Below are 20,132 nucleotides of genomic sequence, written 5' to 3' on the forward strand. Positions count from 1 at the left end.
GGAACTCCTGTTCCTTCCTAATCAGAGCCCTTCCCATGTTCAACTGCTCTGGGACCACAGTACCTGCTAGATAGACATTGCCTTCAACCATTAAGGAGACAATTCTCCACCTTCATCTTCCTCCTCCCAACAGTTTCTAAAAAATAAGTTAGAATACATTTCTATTCTAATACCTAGCAAACTAATACCTAGCTATCCTTCTCTATAAATACATAGTTTCAGTGGGGTTTGGTAGTTAGAGCACAGACTTTGGAGCCAAAGATACGTATATTCAAATCCTGTTCCTGTCATTTTCTAATGGGGTGATCTTAGGAAGTTACTTATATCTCTTAACCTCAATTTCCTTATCTGTAAAATGGGAACTAAAATACTTACTTGCAGGATTATAGTAATAATTATAGCTAATATGTAAAGTACAGGCATTTAAAAATGATGAGGATAATGACAGCAGCCAACATTTGCTGGGTACTTACTACGTGCTGGGCACTATTCTAAGCAGTTTACATGGATCACTTTATATAATCCTCATAACGGTCCGATAAGATAAATAGTATCATCTTCCCCATTTTATAGATGAGAAAACTGAGGCACAGAAAAGATACATAACTTGCACACAGCCATATGGTGGCAGATCTAGCATTTGAACCCAGGCAGTCTGGTGCTAGAATCAATGTCCTTTACTACCTTCTATCACCTCAAACGGCAGCTATTACTCCTGTTTCTGCTTAGACTGAACTCTAGCTTATATGAAATAGAATCTACAAAAAGAAACAACATGAGGCTAGAAGTAATGCCTGAATAAGGGTGAAGCTAGAACCTCGGGTGCCCTTAAGGATGTTCTCTGAGAAAAAGAGAAACTCTGAGCAGGTTGCTTGCCAAAACAAGATATTCAAAGCCTTGGGCAGAAGCTTCCCATTACCTTGAGTGACTCATATTCCAGTTCTGCACCTCTAATTTGTGGTCTTTCTTCTTCCTAGGGAAAATGTAAAGTTAAAAACTTTATAAATAAGTAGTTTTACTTTAATTGTCACATTTTTACTCAGAATATTTCCTTGCTCTGCAGAAAATAGTGGGGAGAGTTTAGCCCTCACTACGTGAACCAAATGCTGCTCGGATAAAGTACTTCTGGGCTGAGTTTCCATTAAAGAAGAGACTGCAGAACTGCACCTAAGTCCCAGGCTCAGTGCTCAGTTTGCGCATGGCCCTGGGGTGCGTTAGCACTGCATACCTTTGCCTTGCTGCGGAGCATCTGCTCCTCCTTGCGGTCCAGCTCATCCTGCATCACCTGCTTCTCCTGCTCCAGCTCTGTGACCCGCTTCTGGAGCTTGAGGAACAATGACATGTCCAGAGGCACCTTCTTCTCACTTGGCTCCTAAACCCCAGAAATCATAAGATGGTCAAGATGATCCAGAAGATGTAAAGCCAATGCAGAAATAATGAGCAGTTCAATAGAGAAGCAGGCAAGCTTACAGAAGAAATATAAATGGCCAAAGAATGGCATGCCCACCCCAGCTAATGAGTAGAGACGTGCAAATTAAACAACAGTGAGGCACTACTTCTTCCCTGTTAGATTGGCAAAGACTGGAAAGATCAATAATGCCATGTATTAGTAACAGCGTCATATATAATACTGGTAGAAGTATAAGTAGGCCTTTTAAAAGGGCAAGTTAGCTGTATTTATTAAAATTTAAATGTGTATACCCTTTAACCTAACAATATACATTTAAGAATCATCCTACAAAAATTCTTACACAAGTACACAAGAATATATGGAAAAAGATGTTCACTGCAGCATTTTTTGTAACTGTAAAAAACTGGAAAAAAACCCAAATGTTAGTCAATAGAAGAGTTGCTTAAATTATAGTATAATCAAACTAAAATATTTCATAGCTGTTAAAAAAATGAAATAGATATACATGAGTGGATAAATATGTCCTAGATAAAAGTATTTTTTTTTTAAAGATTTTATTTATTTATTTATTTGAGAGAGAGAGAGACAGCGAGAGAGGGAACACAAGCAGGGGGAGTGGGAGAGGGAGAAGCAGGCTTCGCGCCGAGCAGGGAGCCGTTGCGGGGCTCGATCCCAGGACCCTGAGATCATGACCTGAAGGCAGACGCTTAACGACTGAGCCACCCAGGCGCCCCTAGATAAAAGTATTAAGTGAAATAAACAAGTTGCAAGGCAGTATTTATATTACGATCTTATTTTTGTTAAAAAATCAAATGCACATGACTTTTATTTTTAATTTTTTTAAAAATGATTTTTATTTATTTATTTATCTATTTTGTTTTTTTAAATATTTATTTATTTATTTTACAGAAAGAACACAAGCAGGAGGGGCAGAGGGAGAGAGAATCTCAAGCTTGATGCGAGGCTCAATCTCACGACCCTGAAATCATGACCTGAGCTAAAACCAAGAGTCCGAGTGTTGCAGGATTTTTTCTCCATCAGTGCCCGCAGTTCTTGGTCACGGCACTTCGAAAAATGAAGAGGTAGACCAGAGTGGTGGGCAGCAAAGCAAGGTTTATTGAGCATAGCAAAGTGATGGTACATAGCTCCCAAGGAGGAAGGGGACCCAAAAGGGTTGCCCTAAAAGATTTTATTTATTTATTTGACAGAGAGAGAGCACAAGCAGGGGGAGCAGCAAGCAGAGGGAGAGGGAGAAGCAGGCTCCCCACTGAGCAGGGAGCCTGACATGGGGCTCAGTCCCAGGACCCTGGGATCATGACCTGAGCCAAAGGCAGGTGCTTAACCGACTGAGCCACCCAGGCACTTGGTCAAAGTATAATTCTTAACTGATTAGTGTGTCTTGTATTTCAAATTGTCAATTTTTTAAAAGACTTTTTTTCAGATATCAAAACAAAATAAGCTTTTTTTTTTAAGAGAGAGGTAAGAGAAGGGGCAGAGGGAGAGAGGGAATCTCAAGCAGGCTCCATACCCAGCATGGAGCCTGATGTGGGGCTTGGTCTCACAACCCTCATATCATGACCTGAGCTGACATCAAGAGTTGGACACTTAAACCGACTGAGCCACCCAGATGCCCCCAAAATAAACTTTTATAGAAAGTTTAGGAACTAAGTACAAAGAAGAAAAATAAAGCCATAATCACATCTTCAGAGAAAACCTACAATTTTTGTCCAGTCTCTTTTCTATAGATTTAAGTAATTGGAATATTTTCATTATAATTTTGTATTGTCTTTTAAATTTAGCATTTTATTACAAATGTTTTCCAAATTCATGATATCATATTTGAAACCATAATTCTTAATAGTTATACTGACATGTGTACCATCATTTGCTTAGCTATTACCTTACTGATGGGCATTGAAGTTGTTTCTAATTTTTTGCTATTGAAATATACTAAAATAGGGGCACCTGGGTGGCTCAGTCGTTAAGCGTCTGCCTTCGGCTCAGGTCATGGTCCCAGGGTCCTGGGATCGAGCCCCACATCGGGCTCCCTGCTCTGTGGGAAGCCTGCTTCTCCCTCTCCCACTCCCCCTGCTTGTGTTCCCTCTCTCGCTGTGTCTCTCTCTGTCAAATAAATAAATAAAATCTTTAAAAATATATATATACGAAAATAAACATCCTAGTACATATATACCTAAATATTAATGTTCTTAAGTCTGCTAAATTAGTTTACACTTCCATCAAGCAACCACCACCATGCCTGCAACAATGACTGTTATCATTTTTTTTAAATGGCTCAATTGATAGACCAAAAGTGTATTTAACTGTAGTTTTAATTTACATATCTTTGCCTTTTGTTGAGGTCGAATTCCTTTTATATTTATTATCTATCTTTAGTCTTTTACGAATTCTTAGTAGTGTTGAATTCAATGTTACTCCAGTTCTAAAAAAAATCTAAGAAAAATCAATTTAAACTAAGAAGTGGGGCATTTATCTGTAGGCTATCAGGGTCATTTACCCACAAACTAGTTAGACCTGGACTTTTTCTTACTGTCCACTCTTGTAATGTTCACCAGTAAGAAAAAGTTTAGGTATATGATCTTTGCCATAAAGTCTGTCCTGACTGAGCAGAACGGACATGACGACCTGCCTGAACGTGAAATTACTATAGATTTTCATTCATACAAAAAATCATTTCTACACATCCCACAAATACTTGTATTTTAGCTTATTTACAATGTAAACATTCCATTCATGTGTTTTTAATGTTTGTCCATCTATTAATGATGTATGTGTCCCTGAAAATTTTCATTACTTAATCTTTTTTTACACTGTAATAGAAGACTTCACCTCCCAACTTCATTTATTGTACTTCAAATGTCATCATTTGGGAATCATCCCTCTTAATCTTGAATGGGCATTTTTGTTTAAAAGGAATCTTCTCATTAAAATGGGATGGGGTGGGGGGCCTGGATGGCTCAGTCAGTTGAACGTCCCAAGTCTTGATTTCGGCTTAGATCATGATCTCAGGGTCATGAGATCGAACCAGAGTGTCACGCTCCATGCTGGGTGTGGGGCCTGCTTATGATTCTCTCTCTCCCTCTCCCTATGCCCCCCACCCTGCCCAGGCTGGTGCCCGCTCATTCTCTCTCTAGAAAAAAAAAATTTTTTTTAATTTAAAAGTGGGATGGGCTAATTCTTTAGATACTAGCAAATACTGCATAAAGAATGAGTTGATTGCTAGATAAAAGCAAAATTCTATAGATAGGAATATTAAAAGAGGAGATGGAAGAATACAAAAAAATAACATCTGACAACCACAAAACTGCCTGAGGCATAAGGACTGGTAATTATTTAAGAGTGCTCCACATGGTGTCCATTCTGATCCCTAATGACATATCTAGTCAAAGAGATATACCATTTGTCTTCTCCATGCCACACAAGCAAGAAGGGAGATTAGGGGACACCTGGGTGGCTCAGTTGGTTAAGCGGCTGCCTTCAGCTCAGGTCATGATCCCAGGGTTCTGGGACTGATTCCCGCATCTGGCTCCTTGCTCAGTGGGGAGCCTGCTTCTCCCTCTGCCTGCCCCTCCCCCTGCTTATGCTCTCTCTCTCTGCCTCTCTCTTTCTGAAAAATAAATCAATCAATCATTAAAAAAAAAAAAAAAAAAGGAAGGAAGATTGGGCCATCTGGCTCAGAGAAGTTTCTGGAGTTTTGCTTTGCTTTCCTTCCTTAGAAAGGACTTTAGCATCCAGGGCTTTTCTAAGAGAGTGAAGCTTTGAAACTGACCTAAAAAATCATGGTCTCTCATCTGAGGAAAATCCAGAAGGCAAGAGAATTTACTCACAAAATTACCAGCATACGTCTGCAATCATTCTGGAATTACTGCTAACAACAGCTGAGAAGGTTATGGTGACCCTTTCCCTGGGTTTGACAGGTGTGAGGAAGCTCCAGGGCAGAAGCAGAGCTGGGATAATGAGTCAATGGCTAGTAAGAAAGGTGCATGACAGAGCAGGGAGAAGCAAAGGTTCCGAAAGAATGCAGCCCCAGACCATGAAGATGCTGTGGGCGTGGGAGGGCTGCGCAGCAGGTGGAGCTTGGCAGGTGAGCTCTCCAGAGGGAAACAGCCATGCAGGTGCCAGCCTGACTTGTGACCCACAGATCAAAGGTTTGGCAAAGCTAGAAAGACATCAATTCTTTTTTACATCCAATTTTACTATCATTACATGACTGAGGTTGGAATTCTGTGTTCCAAAACAGTCTGAAAAACTCCTATTTTAAATTAAAAAAAAAAAAATCAATTCATAACCAAGAAGGGGCTCATTATTTTCCTGGCACCAGATTCTGAAAGAGCTACTTGGGAATACTACACATAGTAGTGAGTGCTCCTTTACTTTGTTAGGGGCAATTTGTAAACCTGGCCATTATAGAAGTAGCTGCAAGGAGAAACACAAACCTGGAAGTCAAAAGTAATCAGAAGTGCAAATTCACAGCCATAGTCTTAGTCTGATACTTCTCTCCCACCCAACTTCCCTTCTGATAATCAATTTTTCTATTACCAGTTTTACAGATTTCTTTCTGATCCTGACCACACCCAATCAAAATTGTAGGATAGTCACTGGAAACCTGTTTATTAGAACAAAAACATGGATTTATTGAACACTTACTATGTATCAAACACTGCTGCAAATGCTTTATAGGAATTATCTCAATCTTCAAAACATCACTCTAAAGTAAGATAATAATCATAGCATATCACTTCACAGATGAGGAAACTGAGGCAGAGAGAGACTGAGGCTCAGGTTATGGACTCAGTTCCAAGGAGGAGAGTTACTATAGTCTGTCCAATGGTCAAGACAACCCTTCTAACCAGAGCCAGCCACATTTCAGATGCATGCACTTAGTTACAAGGAACAAGATGACCAGTTCAGTGAAAAGCCTTTCCCATTATTGGGAGATTTCCACATGCATGACCTACTGCTGATGGTCAGTGCATGTGAAGGGCAATACACAATACTCCAGATCTGTCTGTGACTTCTGGAGCACAGTTCATACTTCATTATTCAAAAGAGATGAGCAATATACAAAATCCTACTCTAAACTAACTCTTTTTTTTTTTTTTTTAAAGTAAGTTCCATGCCCAGCGTGGAGCCCAACTCGGGGCTTGAACTCACTACCCTGAGATCAAGATCTGAGCAGAGATCAAAAGTCAGATGCTTGACCAACTAAGCCACCCAGGTGCCCCTAAACTAACTCAAGTTGAGAAAAGATTCAGCAGAAATATGGGTGAGAATTAGAAACAAAAAGGTTAACTCTCCCTTCAAATCTGTAAGAATTTGGACAAAACTTGAAAAGAGTAGAGACAAATACCGTTACTAGTAAAAATTAGGTAAAGCACAGAAGAGTTTTTGAGGTTAAAAATGTAACGTCCTCAATCAAAACTATCAATAAGAAGCCTCTTTGTCCTGAGTTTAATACAAAATAATTTGCAGCAAACACACCCTTTCTGTCATTGCTTTCCCCTTCCTTGCAGGAGCTGCTCAATTTGAATCACACTGAAGCCAACAGTGTATAAACATACTTCCCTCGGACTGCTGCGAGTGAGTACTCCCATGAAGACCAACTGCATGCAATCCTAAAACTTTCATATCCACTAGAGGCTCAGAGGCTGTAATTTTGAAATCTTCAAAGTCTAACTTTGTGGTAGTCTCCAAAGATGGTTACCAGTGATTGCTCCCAACACAAACGTCTTTTCTCCCATCAAGAGATGAAGTCCACTCCCTTTCCCCTGAGTCTGGGCTGGCCTTGTAATTTGCTATGACACAGAATATGGCAGAACTGACAAGGTGCTGGTTCTGGACATGGCCCCCCAAGCCCTGGCATCTTTTGCTCTTACACTCTCAGAACCCATTCACCATCCTGCTGAACAGAGAAGTCGCTCGGAGAGGCCCTAGGTCCTCTTCCTTGGGCTGGGATGCAGCGAAGTGCTCCAACCAACCCCATGTGCAGCAGCAGAACTGCCCAGTCAAAATTCAAAGAGTTGTGAACATGAGTAAATTGCTGTGGTTTGAAACCACTGAAATTTGGGATGCTTTGTTACACAGCAGCCAAAACCTAGAACAACCTCTATCCTGCTATACAGTGGCCATACTGCTCCATCAATGGTCTGCAGGCTAACGTTAGCTACAGAGAGAAACAGACTGGACAACTGCAGTATAAAATGCCCCGATGGGAGGAACTAGAGTACGGGGCTCCGAGCAGACCAGCCTCAGTTAGAATACTGGTTCAGCCACTTGCACGCTGTGACCTTGGATAAGTTAACTTAGGGTTCTTGTATGTATGATTCCAACTATATGACATTTTTCCTTAAAATGAACAGAATGAGATGGCAGAAACTTTTCATTCCTGAGTAAAACTAAGACAAGAAAGGAAAAATCATTCAATTTTCTTTGGCTGTTCTAACAGAAGCAGTCTATTTCTGACTTGGCCACTTTCTCAGAATACGATATAAAAATAGAAGAGTTATGACTGAATTACGCATTAGCGAAACTAGTACCATATTTGAAAAGAAGATCTGAGAATTGGTTTGGGAACAATCTAACTTAAAGTCACTGTACTCTTGCAGTTATGGTAATGTGCCATTTTGGTTTCATACCACATAATACAAACACTAAGGCAGATTTATAAGCTACTTTTCTTGCATTTTTGTGGACAAAAATCACATTGGTAAAAACTGTCATCAGGGGCAGCAGTTTTGCTAACTCTTGGGCATTGGTTATTTATACTATTCAAGGACAAAAGGCTTACCATTAAAAACAATTTACCTCAGTCTGAAATAAATTCATGACAAGCTATGTTTTTTTGTAATAGGGTATGTTAAGATGAAAAAGGGAATTACAAAAGGAAAATCTGGTCATCAAAATTACATTAAAAATTAAAATGTCTACTGAAAAATATCTATAAGTATGCATGTACATATAAGAAAATACATGTAATCAATAATAAGCTAATTAAGCACCCATTGGTCATTTATGAAATATGAAGAGTTTGAAACAACTGCTACATTTATGGGCAAATGAGGCCTGTTAATAATAGCATGGTCACATCCTACTTGTAGTGATAGCTATCTAAAATGTACCTCTGTCCTCAAGGGCATATCTTCAGTTTCTGCAATTTCAGAGCTAAAGGTGTATTCAGACTCGTTGCTGCTGTGGGTGGAGTCTGTTCTCTTGTGTCCAGGCTTAGGCACATTCTGCAAGGCAGATAAACCAAATATAATTAACACAATATAATTAAACCAGTTATAGTTAAGACAGCATCCACCTTAACTTGGTTCTAACCCCCACTCACTAACTTGCTGTTTTCATGCCCAAATAGTCTGTTCCATGTTGTCCTTAATAAACCCTTATGAAAGGGTCACTTTCTGAGCTCCTCAAAGAAAAAGATGCACCAGTAGGGCATGACAAGAAAAGTCACAAAACCAAATGCTCAAACAAAAATCATCTGTGATTATTAGAAGAATCCCCTTTGGGTTTTTTCTTTTCTTTAAGATTTTATTTATTTATTTGAGAGAGACAGAGACAGAGGCAGAGAGCATGAGCAGGGGGAGGGGCAGAAGGAGAGGGACAAGCAGACTCCCCACCAAGCAGGGACCCTGATGCGGGGCTCAATCCCAGGACCTTGAGATCAAGACCTGAGCCCAAGTCAGATACTTAACCAGCTGAGTCACCTGGGCGCACCCCCCTCCGCCCCCGCCTTTGGGTTTTTGAAGTTGTGAGTGGCCAGTCACAATGGGTGAAGTGTAAGTATAATGCCTCAGCAACCAAATATTGACTTCAGCGTTGCAATGAAATAAAACTTAGTAAAAAGTTCATGAGATATGTTTAATGATAGCATAATCATTTTACTGTACTGTATTTGAGCATAAATGGAAAAAAGAGAGGGGTTCTACATCAGTGACTAATTTCTGTCACTTTTGTGCATGAAGCTGAATCCCTGTAGTCAGCAGTGGGAAGGATGAGCCATCTGACGTCCTGGGGTTATTAATTCAGGGAATCCAGGTGACATTTCTATGACATGTGGTATTATGAAACTAACGTTCAGAAAGCTTATGGAAAACAAAGAAGTTAAACAACTGCAGTCTGTTCCTCTCTGCAGGAGAGTGACTTGAAGAAAGAAGTAATAAAAAGGCTGGATTTTGTGCCCCTCCCTCCTAGGGTAGCCCCCTGCAGAAGAGGTGGAAAGGGTCAGTGGCCTGCATCTCACAGGGCTACTGGCTCTCAGAGTGTTAGAAAGACCTCTGGAAGCTTTTCTGGTCTGTTCAATTTCCTTTACTCCTCCCCCCAGCTGCAGGAAGAGCCAGAAGTCACAAAGAGCTTCTCTGCCTCTTTCCCTCCCATATCCAGCTTACAGAAAGCAGACCCATCCATATGACCAAAGGAAAGCCAGCATCCAGGGGCAGATGAAAGTCTCCCAGGCCACCCCAACCTGTACTCCAGTGCATAAGGAAGACCCAAGAACACCAGAACTTCTGAAACTATCTAGCAGCTAGGGTACACACTAAAGGGGAGAATCACCCCACATAAAGCAAAGGCACTCAGATTTACTGTTTATGTACACAGGCAACCTCATGTGAAGTTCCTGGCCCCAACCAACAGTTATATGGGAAGGTGTTTATTAATAAATTGGTCCTATCATTAAGAGAAATAGGTAGGTCCACAGAAATACCTGGACAAAGGTTTTTTAATAAGCTTATTAAAGATGAGTGAGACTTCTATTTTCCCTCATGTATGTGTTACTAAACAACAAATACCTTAAGGTATGAATAGAAGCAACACTGTATATTTGCTATTTAAGGTAACTTTTGGATACAGGGCAGTGGTTAAACGCTCTGGGTCTGAATTAAGAGAGAGCCAGGTAGGAATTCCGGATCTGCCACTTACTTGTCCCTAGCCCAACTTCTCCAGGCCTCACTTTCATCATCGGGAAAAGGTGAATAATAATATTATCTACCTAATAGGGATTATGTGAGGATTAAATAAGATAATGCAAGTAAAGAGTTAGTATAGTGCTTGGCATATAACAAGAATTCAATTAATGTGAGCGGATGCTGCCGTCATTGTTAGGACCGTGCAGTAATGCAACAACTCTCCTGTGCATGGCCTTCTGTTCCCCAAGTTTTTAGCTCATATGCTATTCAAGTACAAGGACAAACATCCTATTGAGCATCAAGTGCTCCTTCAAGATCTGTATCTCGTACCTCCTCTTTTAATCTGTCATGTCTCCAATAATTCCTTCTTTTCTTGAATCTGTTTTACTCCCTTTGTCCAGGTTAATGACCCCATTGTTGACATGCTGGACTCCCTCCTTACTTGGGATGAATCTTCAAACACTTCACAAGCCTGCATTCCATTGCCTCATTATCCTTTCACTGTCTGCTTGAATTTCCTTGGCCCTGAATTTAGTGTTTTCTTCCTTGCCTCTACTCTACAACTGAATGTTCCTGGAGGAAAATCCTACAACACTTCTTGGTACCAGGGCCAACAAATCTAGACCCTGGTAATCAGCGGCATGAGCTTTGGCCCATGAATTACACAGATTACCAGAAGTCCTGAGGCAGTCTATCAATTCCCCTCCCTCAAGTTCCCTGCCATCCATCTGAGGAGTCTCTTTACCACAAGATGCTTCCTAAGCACTGTGGCGGTGAGGGCTCCGCCTGCAGAACAGTGTCAATGAAATACGAGCCAAGGACCCATCTGCAGGTGTGAAGTTTCTACCTAAACACTAAAATAAGATATTGCTATTATTTAATTAATCCTATATTATAAAGTCCATTTTTTTATTCACTGCAATTCTTGGAAAACATCTTCTGCAAAGACTGCAATCTTGACTGCATCTGGAGCTATGAAAGGAGACCTAATGAAGAGCTGAGAAGGAAGCAAGCAGACTCGGATCTTCCTTCTTCTGCTGTTTTCCTTTTCCCTCCGTCTGACCATTTTGTTAACCAAGAGGAATGACATGAGTCACAGGCATACAGGGGAGAGGATTATAGGCTGAGAAATCAGAAATCAAGCAGCTGAACCAAGCCCCGGAACTTGATTACATCTTTTTTCCACCACATTGCTGGGAACAGAATGGCTAGCAGGCAGAGACTTGCCCACTGGGAAGGAACAGCCCTGCTAAGCAGTTGCTGGAGGATGGCCACTACTGCTGGAGGGTCTTTTCTGGACATGGCTACTTCTCTAAAGAGGAGACCCATTAACCTCACAGATATTTCCGGGAATGTGCTCAGAAAGTGATGTATACATGGCATGTGCTTCTCTCATTCTATTTTCTGAGGCTCACAAGGCATGTGGTATTTTTTTTTTTTTTTTAGCAAGGCATGCAGTATTAAAGAATCCAAGAAATTCTGTAGGAAAAACAATCTGTTTATCTCTGTTTCGACTAGTGATTCCCACATTTATATGACCCCAATCATTTCTTTTCCCAATGCCACTTCTTAATATCCCAAGTAACTAGTGGCTCTCAAAACACCTCGTGGGACATGAAGCTTAGCTCTAACCATAACCAAAGCATAGATTCACCACAAATGTTGGCCCGGTTATCTAGTAAACAGAATTAAAATACACCCAAGAATGGAACTCTGGGGAACATGATATTCAAAGACAGAGGAAAAGGACTCTAGAGAAAGCTAAGAATGGGAGAATGTGAAGGAGGAAAGATTTCAACAAGGCCCAGTGCCTCAGGGAGATCAAGGAAGACAAGACCTAATGAGGGTCCTTCTGGTTTGTCAATAAGTGTAATGGTGACCTACTCCTACTTCTAACTTCACTTTGTCACATATAAATCAGGATAGAGTAGCAAGGTTTGAAATAACAGTCCAACTGTGGCATTTAAATTAGCTTTTTAACCTCTTTGAGACTAGGTTTCTCTCTTCCAGGTGACAAATTGATTTCTTTTATGTTACATAACTCCTTTATTTTGACTTTTTAAATGTCACATTTAAAAAAATGTTTTCAAAGGATCCAGATAGAAGCAAAATTTGAAGCAAATATTCTATGCCACAGATACCAGATTATCTTGTTTTTATAAGAGATATTTCAGAGCATTTCTAGCCATCTGTACCATTGGGTTACCTTCAAGGCTGATACAGGGAACAAGAGAACTAGGGAACTCTCTGTTTCCTGACAGTCGGATAAGTAGAACAGAGAGGCTGTGTAGAACTATTAAAAGTACAAGAGGTATGTTGGTAGATGCAGAAGAATTCTTGAAATAGACAAGATAATTTGTTACAAATAGAGACTGAATTTTCTTTTTGTAGGAATACATCTTTGAAATCATAACAAAAAAAAGTAAAGGAAATACTCAATTATATAAATATTTGCTTTATATGCAAATTTTACATGAAGTTGTTCAATACATATGACAAAATCCATAGCCCAGTCTTTAAAGTATTTGACTTTACAAAGTATTCATGAATAAAGTTATATGATTTGTGGGATCTGCTTTACAACAACTCAAGCCATTGGATGGAGTGGGAAGGAGGGATAGAGTAGGGGTAGAAATGTGTTGACCGTTTTGGAACTGGGCAATGAGTACATGAAGTACATGGCGATTCATTCCACTAGTCCACCTGCTTTTGTATGTGCTTAAATGTTTTCATTTTTAAAAAGCAAGTGTTTGACTCACCCCCATCAGAGTCATCTCTTCCTTGAGGTCATCGTAGCGTTCTTCTAAGCGACTGAACTCATTCAGAAGGTTCTGATATCTCAGCCTTTCATCATTAAGATCGAGTTCCAGTTGTTTTGTTTCTTCTACTAACTTCTTCTCCATAGTCTCTGAAAGAAAGAGGGGAAAGCATAACAAAGATGGCTCTACAGAACTCAAGAGGACAAACATGTACACTGACTTCCAGCTTCTCTGCAAAGGGTTTTACTTTTAGCACCATGAACTATGAAGAGTACTTTAGTGAATGCAGGGAAAGCAAATATCATGACAAAAAAAGTAGTTTGTTAATAACAACAATCATCTACTGAGTTCTCCCATGTACTGTGGACACAGTGCCACTAGTCCATTCACCAGTTACAGCACATCCTTGATAAACTCCCACTAGTCACTGTTTAATAATGAAAGTATTTTTTATTCCAATATTCTGTTTCAGACTATCATAAAATTATTTTCTACAAATTAGATACTTCTCGAATCTCTGAGGGAGTGGCGACTTCTCAATGAACCCAGCTGTCCTATATCCTAGGTCAAACTCTTCACTCACCTCAGTCCCCAGGCTGAGATCTTATACTATTGAACAATGTTGAACCACCACGGTCCTATTACTCCCCAATTTCTAACCAGATAAGACCCCAATGCCTGGTCATCTGTGCTGTTACTTCTCTTGTGTGCTGCTGGGGGTACCCTGACCTTTCCATTTCCCACCCCACTCTGCTGTCTCTGTTGTCAGCGGCTCGCATTTGCCTGGGACGTCATCTGGAGATGGGAGATAAGCCCCGGACTGCAGATAAAGCAAAGTAAACAGACTCAGATCTCAGCTGTATGTTTTACCTAAATGAGTCCACCAGTCACATTTATGAATATTAAGCTTCCTGATATTTATATGGCCCATTTTATTCTCATGTTTCGTGGCTAAATCTTAGGCTGCGCTGCCTGCTTCGATTACTTCACCATTTCTTTCCCTGGCAGCTCCATAAGGGCGAGGGCTGCAAGTGTCTTGTCACAACTGCTTCCCTGGTGCCCACCACAGTGTTTCCCTAATGTAGGGCTTTAATGATGTGTGAATGAATGAATGAAAGAATTTCTTCTCCCTATAACATTCTGTAAATTGTCTTTTATTCTCACCAATTTGCAGAAGCTGCATAAGGCTACCAAGAAATTTTCCCTAGGCAAATCCAATGTTCTTTGTTCTTCTCATCCAATTTCAAGTATTCTCATCATTCTGGATCTTTCCATCATATTCTGCATCCTAGCAGCCTTCTTTCCATGTCTTCAGTGACTGTTTTTACTATCCCCTATCAATTTTTTTTTCCTAGCTTCTTTTCTTCACTTTTTTTTTTTTGTTTTGTTTTGTTTTGTTTTGTTTTAAAGGTTTTATTTGAGAGAGAATGAGAGAGAGAGAGAGCACATGAGAGGGGGGAGGGTCAGAGGGAGAAGCAGACTCCCTGCCGAGCAGGGAGCCCGATGCGGGACTCGATCCAGGGACTCCAGGATCATGACCTGAGCCGAAGGCAGTCGCCTAACCAACTGAGCCACCCAGGCGCCCTCTTTTCTTCACTTTATCCTTTACTTATGGTCATCCTATAAGGCTTAATTCCAGATTTCTTCCCTTGTCTTTACATTATGCCCTTCAATTGGGAGGAAGGAGGTAGTGGGGGGCGGGGGGAGCACAAAGGGTTCTCTTATCATCTCAACAAAGCTTTAGTGGGTACCTTAAGGCCTATTTCTTCCTGTCTCTAATCTTTAATCTCAATTTGTTTTCAGGACATCTCTTTTTGGAGGCCCTAGCTGACATCCAAAATTTAATGCTCTAACAACTGATCTCATTAATTTTACTCATAAATAGGTACTGTTCTCCCTCAATTTCCTCGTCAATAATAATACACCATTATTGTTGGAATACCTCATCTCAAAACTTTATATTGAATACCACATCAAAAAGGATAACATTCTGGTGGTTCTTTTCATATACTATATCCTCACTCCAATCCATCTCTTTCTCTCTATCTCCAGCACCAATTACTATAGCTTCAATCTGTATCTTCTTAGCCCACATTTATATATATGTAGACTCCTTGTAAATTATCATCATTCTTATCTATCTCACAAATATCTAATAGAATAAATGTTCACATCTACTCAGTTCTCTATTCAAAAAATTAGAGTTGCCTTTTTTTTTAGGTGGAAAAGAGTAATTGATCTTGGGAGGATAATATCCATTGGTTTAGCAAAAAATAAATAAATACATGTAGACACACACATATATATATATTAGCTCATGATTTCTTCCTAATTCAATAGAATCCTATAAGTCATAACTAATAAATCATACATGCAGAACAAAATTAATTTTTAAAATACTACATAAGATATTGACTATACATGAATTCACATTTGTACATAGAAAGACCAGATTTACAAGTTCACCAACTAAATCAACCAAAATATTTACGTGCTTGCCTCTTGGAACTTCATAAATTTACTGATGACAATCTCAACTGTTTAAAACGTTTCAGTTCTAAGCAAAGTTGTAACATATAAAACTTTGATCTAAGGTTGGCTGGAGTACGGTAGGTTATACCCACGTGAGCCTTACCTGTCATCTCCTTAGCCTGCTCCACGATAAGATGATTGAGGGCCTCTTTTTCCTGCTTCAGCAAAGTATTTTCTTCCTTCAGATTTGATACCAGCTATAAAATAAAACAGTCAACTCAGATGGCTGCAGTAGGCAGAGGATACCCAGTACTGAATATAAAGACCATACCACAGGCCCTCCTACTTCCACATCTCTGCGCCTCATTTCTTTGCGTAGGTCCATGTAGTCATTTTTTTGAACTTGGCTCAAGCATTACCCCCTCCAGAGAGCCTTCCTGGAAACCCCCTCCCATTAGGTGTCTCTCCTACAGGACCCTGTATGTGCCTCGTTATAGCCCTTATAAATGATTTACTTTTACTTCCCTAAATAGACTAGCAATTCCTGGACGATGGACATAATTGCTGTTGTTTTACTTTGTACCTTGAGCATTTAGCAACTGCCTGGCACCTAATAAGCATTTGCTCTTGAAAGAATGAAAATGCCTTCTCACCTCAACAGCCTAACACAAAGCTTATGTGTATTCATGATTCAGGTATTAAGAGAGATGAAGGAGGTTAAGAAAGATATGAAGGGCATTTTGGTTCTGGAATTCGCCGGATTCCTTCTGAAGCTCCCTGCTGTCTGTCTTGAGAAAGAATTTCCCTTTCATCTCCTCTTAAGAGTTTTACAAGTTTGCAAACTAGTCCTTTTATTCCATGTGTAAGCACTGGCCTTACAACATTGTGAAAGTACTTAATGTCACAAAACTGTACACTTAAAAATGGTTAAAGTGGTAAGTTTTATGTTATATATATGTATATTTTGCCCCCCATACACACACACACGCGCGCGCGCACACACAAATAAAACACATTGACCTTTCACTTTCTAGTTCCCATTTGGATGAGGATTCCCAGGAAGCAAAAATCAAAACCAAAGGTAAATTTTGCAAAGTTTATAGTTTACTTAGTTCATTTTTGACATAAATGTGTGCTTATGAGTAAAATTTGAATTCCTGTCTCTAAGCATAAATTCAAGGAACTCTTTTAAATTTTATTTTATTATGTTATGTTAATCACCATACATTACATCATTAGTTTTTGATGTAGTGTTCCATGATTCATTGTTTGTGTATAACACCCAGTGCTCCATGCAGAACGTGCCCTCTTTAATACCCATCACCAGGCTAACCCATCCCCCCACCCCCCTCCCCTCCAGAACCCTCAGTTTGTTTCTCAGAGTCCATAGTCTCTCATGGTTCATCTCCCCTAACAACTTGCTTTTTTTCCTTTCTTCCTCCCTCCCTCCCTCCCTCCCTTCCTCTCTTTTTAAAGTAAGCTCTATGTCTAATGTGGGGCTCAAACTATGACCCCAAGATCAAGAGTCACATGTTAAAGCAATAGCTTTAATAATAAAGAGAAAGTTATCAGGAGTTCAGAGACAGAGAAAGAGGGCTGTGTTAATATTCAGTTGGGTGGTGCAGGTAGGTTAAGAGTCTGACTCTCGGTTTGGGCTCAGGTCATGATCTCAGGGTTGTGAGACTGAGCCCCGTGTCAGGCTCCATGCTCAGTGGGGAGTCTGTTTCTCTCTCTCTCTCTCTCCCTCTGCCCCTTACCCCATGCATGCATTCTCTCAAATAAATAAAATCTTAAAAAAATATATTCAGAAGTTAGTAGAGAAAAAGCACAGGAAATTGAGAGTCTTGCCAATAGTCACAGCCAACAATCAACTTTGTTTTCATTTAAAGATGGTAATACTAGTGGAATTTATGAAAATCTATCACGGTTTTCAAATAAGCTTTATGTTGAGGTACTTTTATTTTAAATAATACATTGCATTGCTGCTTGAGAACCTTAATGTTTTTTGTATTTAATGAAGTTTTGATATAAACTTTGATATAAATTTGTAATATAAAAGCACAAATCTATAAGCACTATTGTTTTTCTATCTGCATAGCAGCCCTTGGCTATAATCAGTGTGCAGACATTTGGATTTTTCCCACTTGGACTTCTCACACAGCCTTAATGCAGGTTTCCATAAAGATCTCTATTATCAGCTAATGACATTTCACTTGTTGATTGGCTTCTTAATCATGTTAACCCTTTTGAAGAAAAAGGAGTCTATACTTCATCCAGACCCATGCATTTAAAGAAAAAGAATGTAGAGTACACACTTAGCCATTAATTCTCTTCTTACAATACTACTTTGCCTCTGTTCTTACTAGAGTCCAAAGGTTCTACTAAAAGACCTACAACTACTCATCCATCCTGTGGGAGACATGCTTGGAAAACACTAATAATGAACAATAAACAAACATTTGTATTTCACCTTCGATTGAAACCAACCTTGAGCCACATGGGCCAGGTCATGACGACAGTACATTTCCTCTGTGAAAGGAGTAGATGGGGATATGAAAACTAGTTCCTACCTGCTCGGTTTCCTGTTTGTATCTATCTGCACACTCCTCAATGGATTTTTTCTCCGACTGAGTTTGTTCCAGGTCTTTCCGGAGCTTGGCAATTTCTTCCTGCAGACTGAGGACCCGTCCAGTAGCAATCTTAGCTTCCTCCTCACTTAGTTGGAGACGCTCTAAGTCACTTCGTAGTTTCTCGGTCTCAGAGTTATATATTCCTTCCAGATTGGTCAGTTTCTCCATGAGGCATTTGTAGTCTTTGTTCTTTTAAACACACATATAAGTAACAATAAGTAAACATATATATATATATATCAAGTGTATTTTGAGAAAACGTATTTATTCATCATATTCATGCTATATCATCATAGCATTGATACCGTATCTAAACAAAATATTAACCACAACCTTTACAATCAATACCCTCTTGAAGTGACATAAAGAGAGAAGAGAACAGGCAGAATTAATTCTGTTTTACATCATGAGCAACACAGATGTGATTTTCTCATGGTCACAAGGTGAGTTACTACAGTAAATTCTTAATTTCCTGATTCTTAAACCAGAAATAGAAAAATCTATACTTGCTTTTGAAAATAAATCAGTGTTCTACTGAAAGCCATATGCTAGCCAGGTGATTCAGAAAAATGATAATAAGATGGCCTCAAAATCACAAGTTACTTACAAATCTCTTTATTACCTCAAAACTCTTCCCACTCAGATGAACTCCTCCCTCTTCCTGATGAATCCCCTTTATTCTGTTTTCTGGGGTTTTTTGTTTTGTTTTGTTTTGTTTTTTTGCCCTCCTCAGTGTTTATGTATTACTAATTACTATTATATTGTTTGCATGTGCTAAAATATTACTTAGTAACTATCTCTAGGAAATCAAATTTTATCCCTGCAAATAGACTGTACATTCCTCAGACGCATGGACATCTTCCTGCCTCTTTTACCATATCTCAATGCTAAACAACTCATCTGTAAAAGGAACCTTATACTTAATGCAAATGAATGATAATGATGAAAGAGATTTATACAGTATAAAGTACAATATGACTCTTGGTCATAAAGGTTTGGAGGGCTAGTAGGTCTATGTTCTCAGAATAATTTCCTCCCTTCATCCTTGCAAGTATAATCTTACCTATGAGCTTGTCACTATTTCCATAATGACATTAATGTCATTATTATTTTACTTTTTTTTGCTATGATTGAAAAGTAAAGTTAAGGGGAGACACTGCTGAAAATAATCCAGTGGAGTTCCTTAGCAGGCCCCACTCCCGGGGCTCCTGAGTAAAACATACCTGCTCATCCACTTTGCGCTGCAGCTGCATGATCTTGTTCTCCATGCCAATGTGGAGCTTCTTGTAGCGCTCCACGGAGCGGGCCTCGATCTTGAGCTTCTTCAGCTCGCGCTTGGCCATCATCCGCCGGAAGCAACACTGAAGGTAAATGATGGCATGCATGCTCCTCTTGTAGTGGGTGCGAGCCAGCCAGCCCCGGACCCACTTCTGAATGATAACTGCTTTGTGCTCACGGAGCATCTGCAGAGAAAGACAAGTACAGGTAATGTCAGACCCTGGACCAGACTCGAGGTTCAACATTATCAACCCAGGTATGTCAGGCTTAGAATCCATATGCTGCCTAAAGGGAAGGATACAAAAAATTGAACCAATAATGTACTAGATGGATTTTACATATCACAAACCTGTGCTTGAAGACATGAGGTATGACCAGTAAGCTGACTGTAGAAGCCAATGCTAGAGGTACTACAAAGTTTATTACTGATTTATTGACTTTCCCCCCAAAAAACAAAAAAAATGACACTCTTGTTTGCCATATTTGAGGAATACCATTTTAGTGAGGATTTCCCATTGTTATTTCAAATGTAGCAGGAATCCACGTATGGAATTCAAAGGTGGTAGGGATGGAGCTTTAAAAGAAAAATAAAAGATGAAATGAACTAATCTTAATTTTGATTTTATATTGTATTTTCTAAAAAAAAAAAAGAAAA

The 20,132-nt window shown here is 39.6% G+C and overlaps 1 protein-coding gene across 3 annotated transcripts in view; it reads right to left on the reverse strand.

Annotated features, from left to right (window-relative positions):
- Positions 1–20,132, reverse strand: part of MYO5A (myosin VA) — a 196,808-nt gene that overhangs the window by 48,915 nt on the left and 127,761 nt on the right. For all 3 annotated transcript variants that reach the window (XM_032417787.1, XM_032417786.1, XM_032417788.1), the window contains exons 21-27: positions 19,423–19,662; positions 18,140–18,388; positions 15,733–15,826; positions 13,098–13,246; positions 8,548–8,661; positions 1,229–1,372; positions 920–973 (exon numbers count right to left, since the gene is read on the reverse strand). In XM_032417787.1, the coding sequence (XP_032273678.1) occupies positions 920–973; positions 1,229–1,372; positions 8,548–8,661; positions 13,098–13,246; positions 15,733–15,826; positions 18,140–18,388; positions 19,423–19,662 (1,044 nt within the window). The remainder of the gene's footprint in view (positions 1–919; positions 974–1,228; positions 1,373–8,547; positions 8,662–13,097; positions 13,247–15,732; positions 15,827–18,139; positions 18,389–19,422; positions 19,663–20,132) is intronic.

This window comes from Phoca vitulina, unplaced genomic scaffold (assembly GCF_004348235.1).
Source record: "Phoca vitulina isolate PV1807 unplaced genomic scaffold, GSC_HSeal_1.0 scaffold20, whole genome shotgun sequence".
Lineage (NCBI taxonomy): Eukaryota > Metazoa > Chordata > Mammalia > Carnivora > Phocidae > Phoca > Phoca vitulina.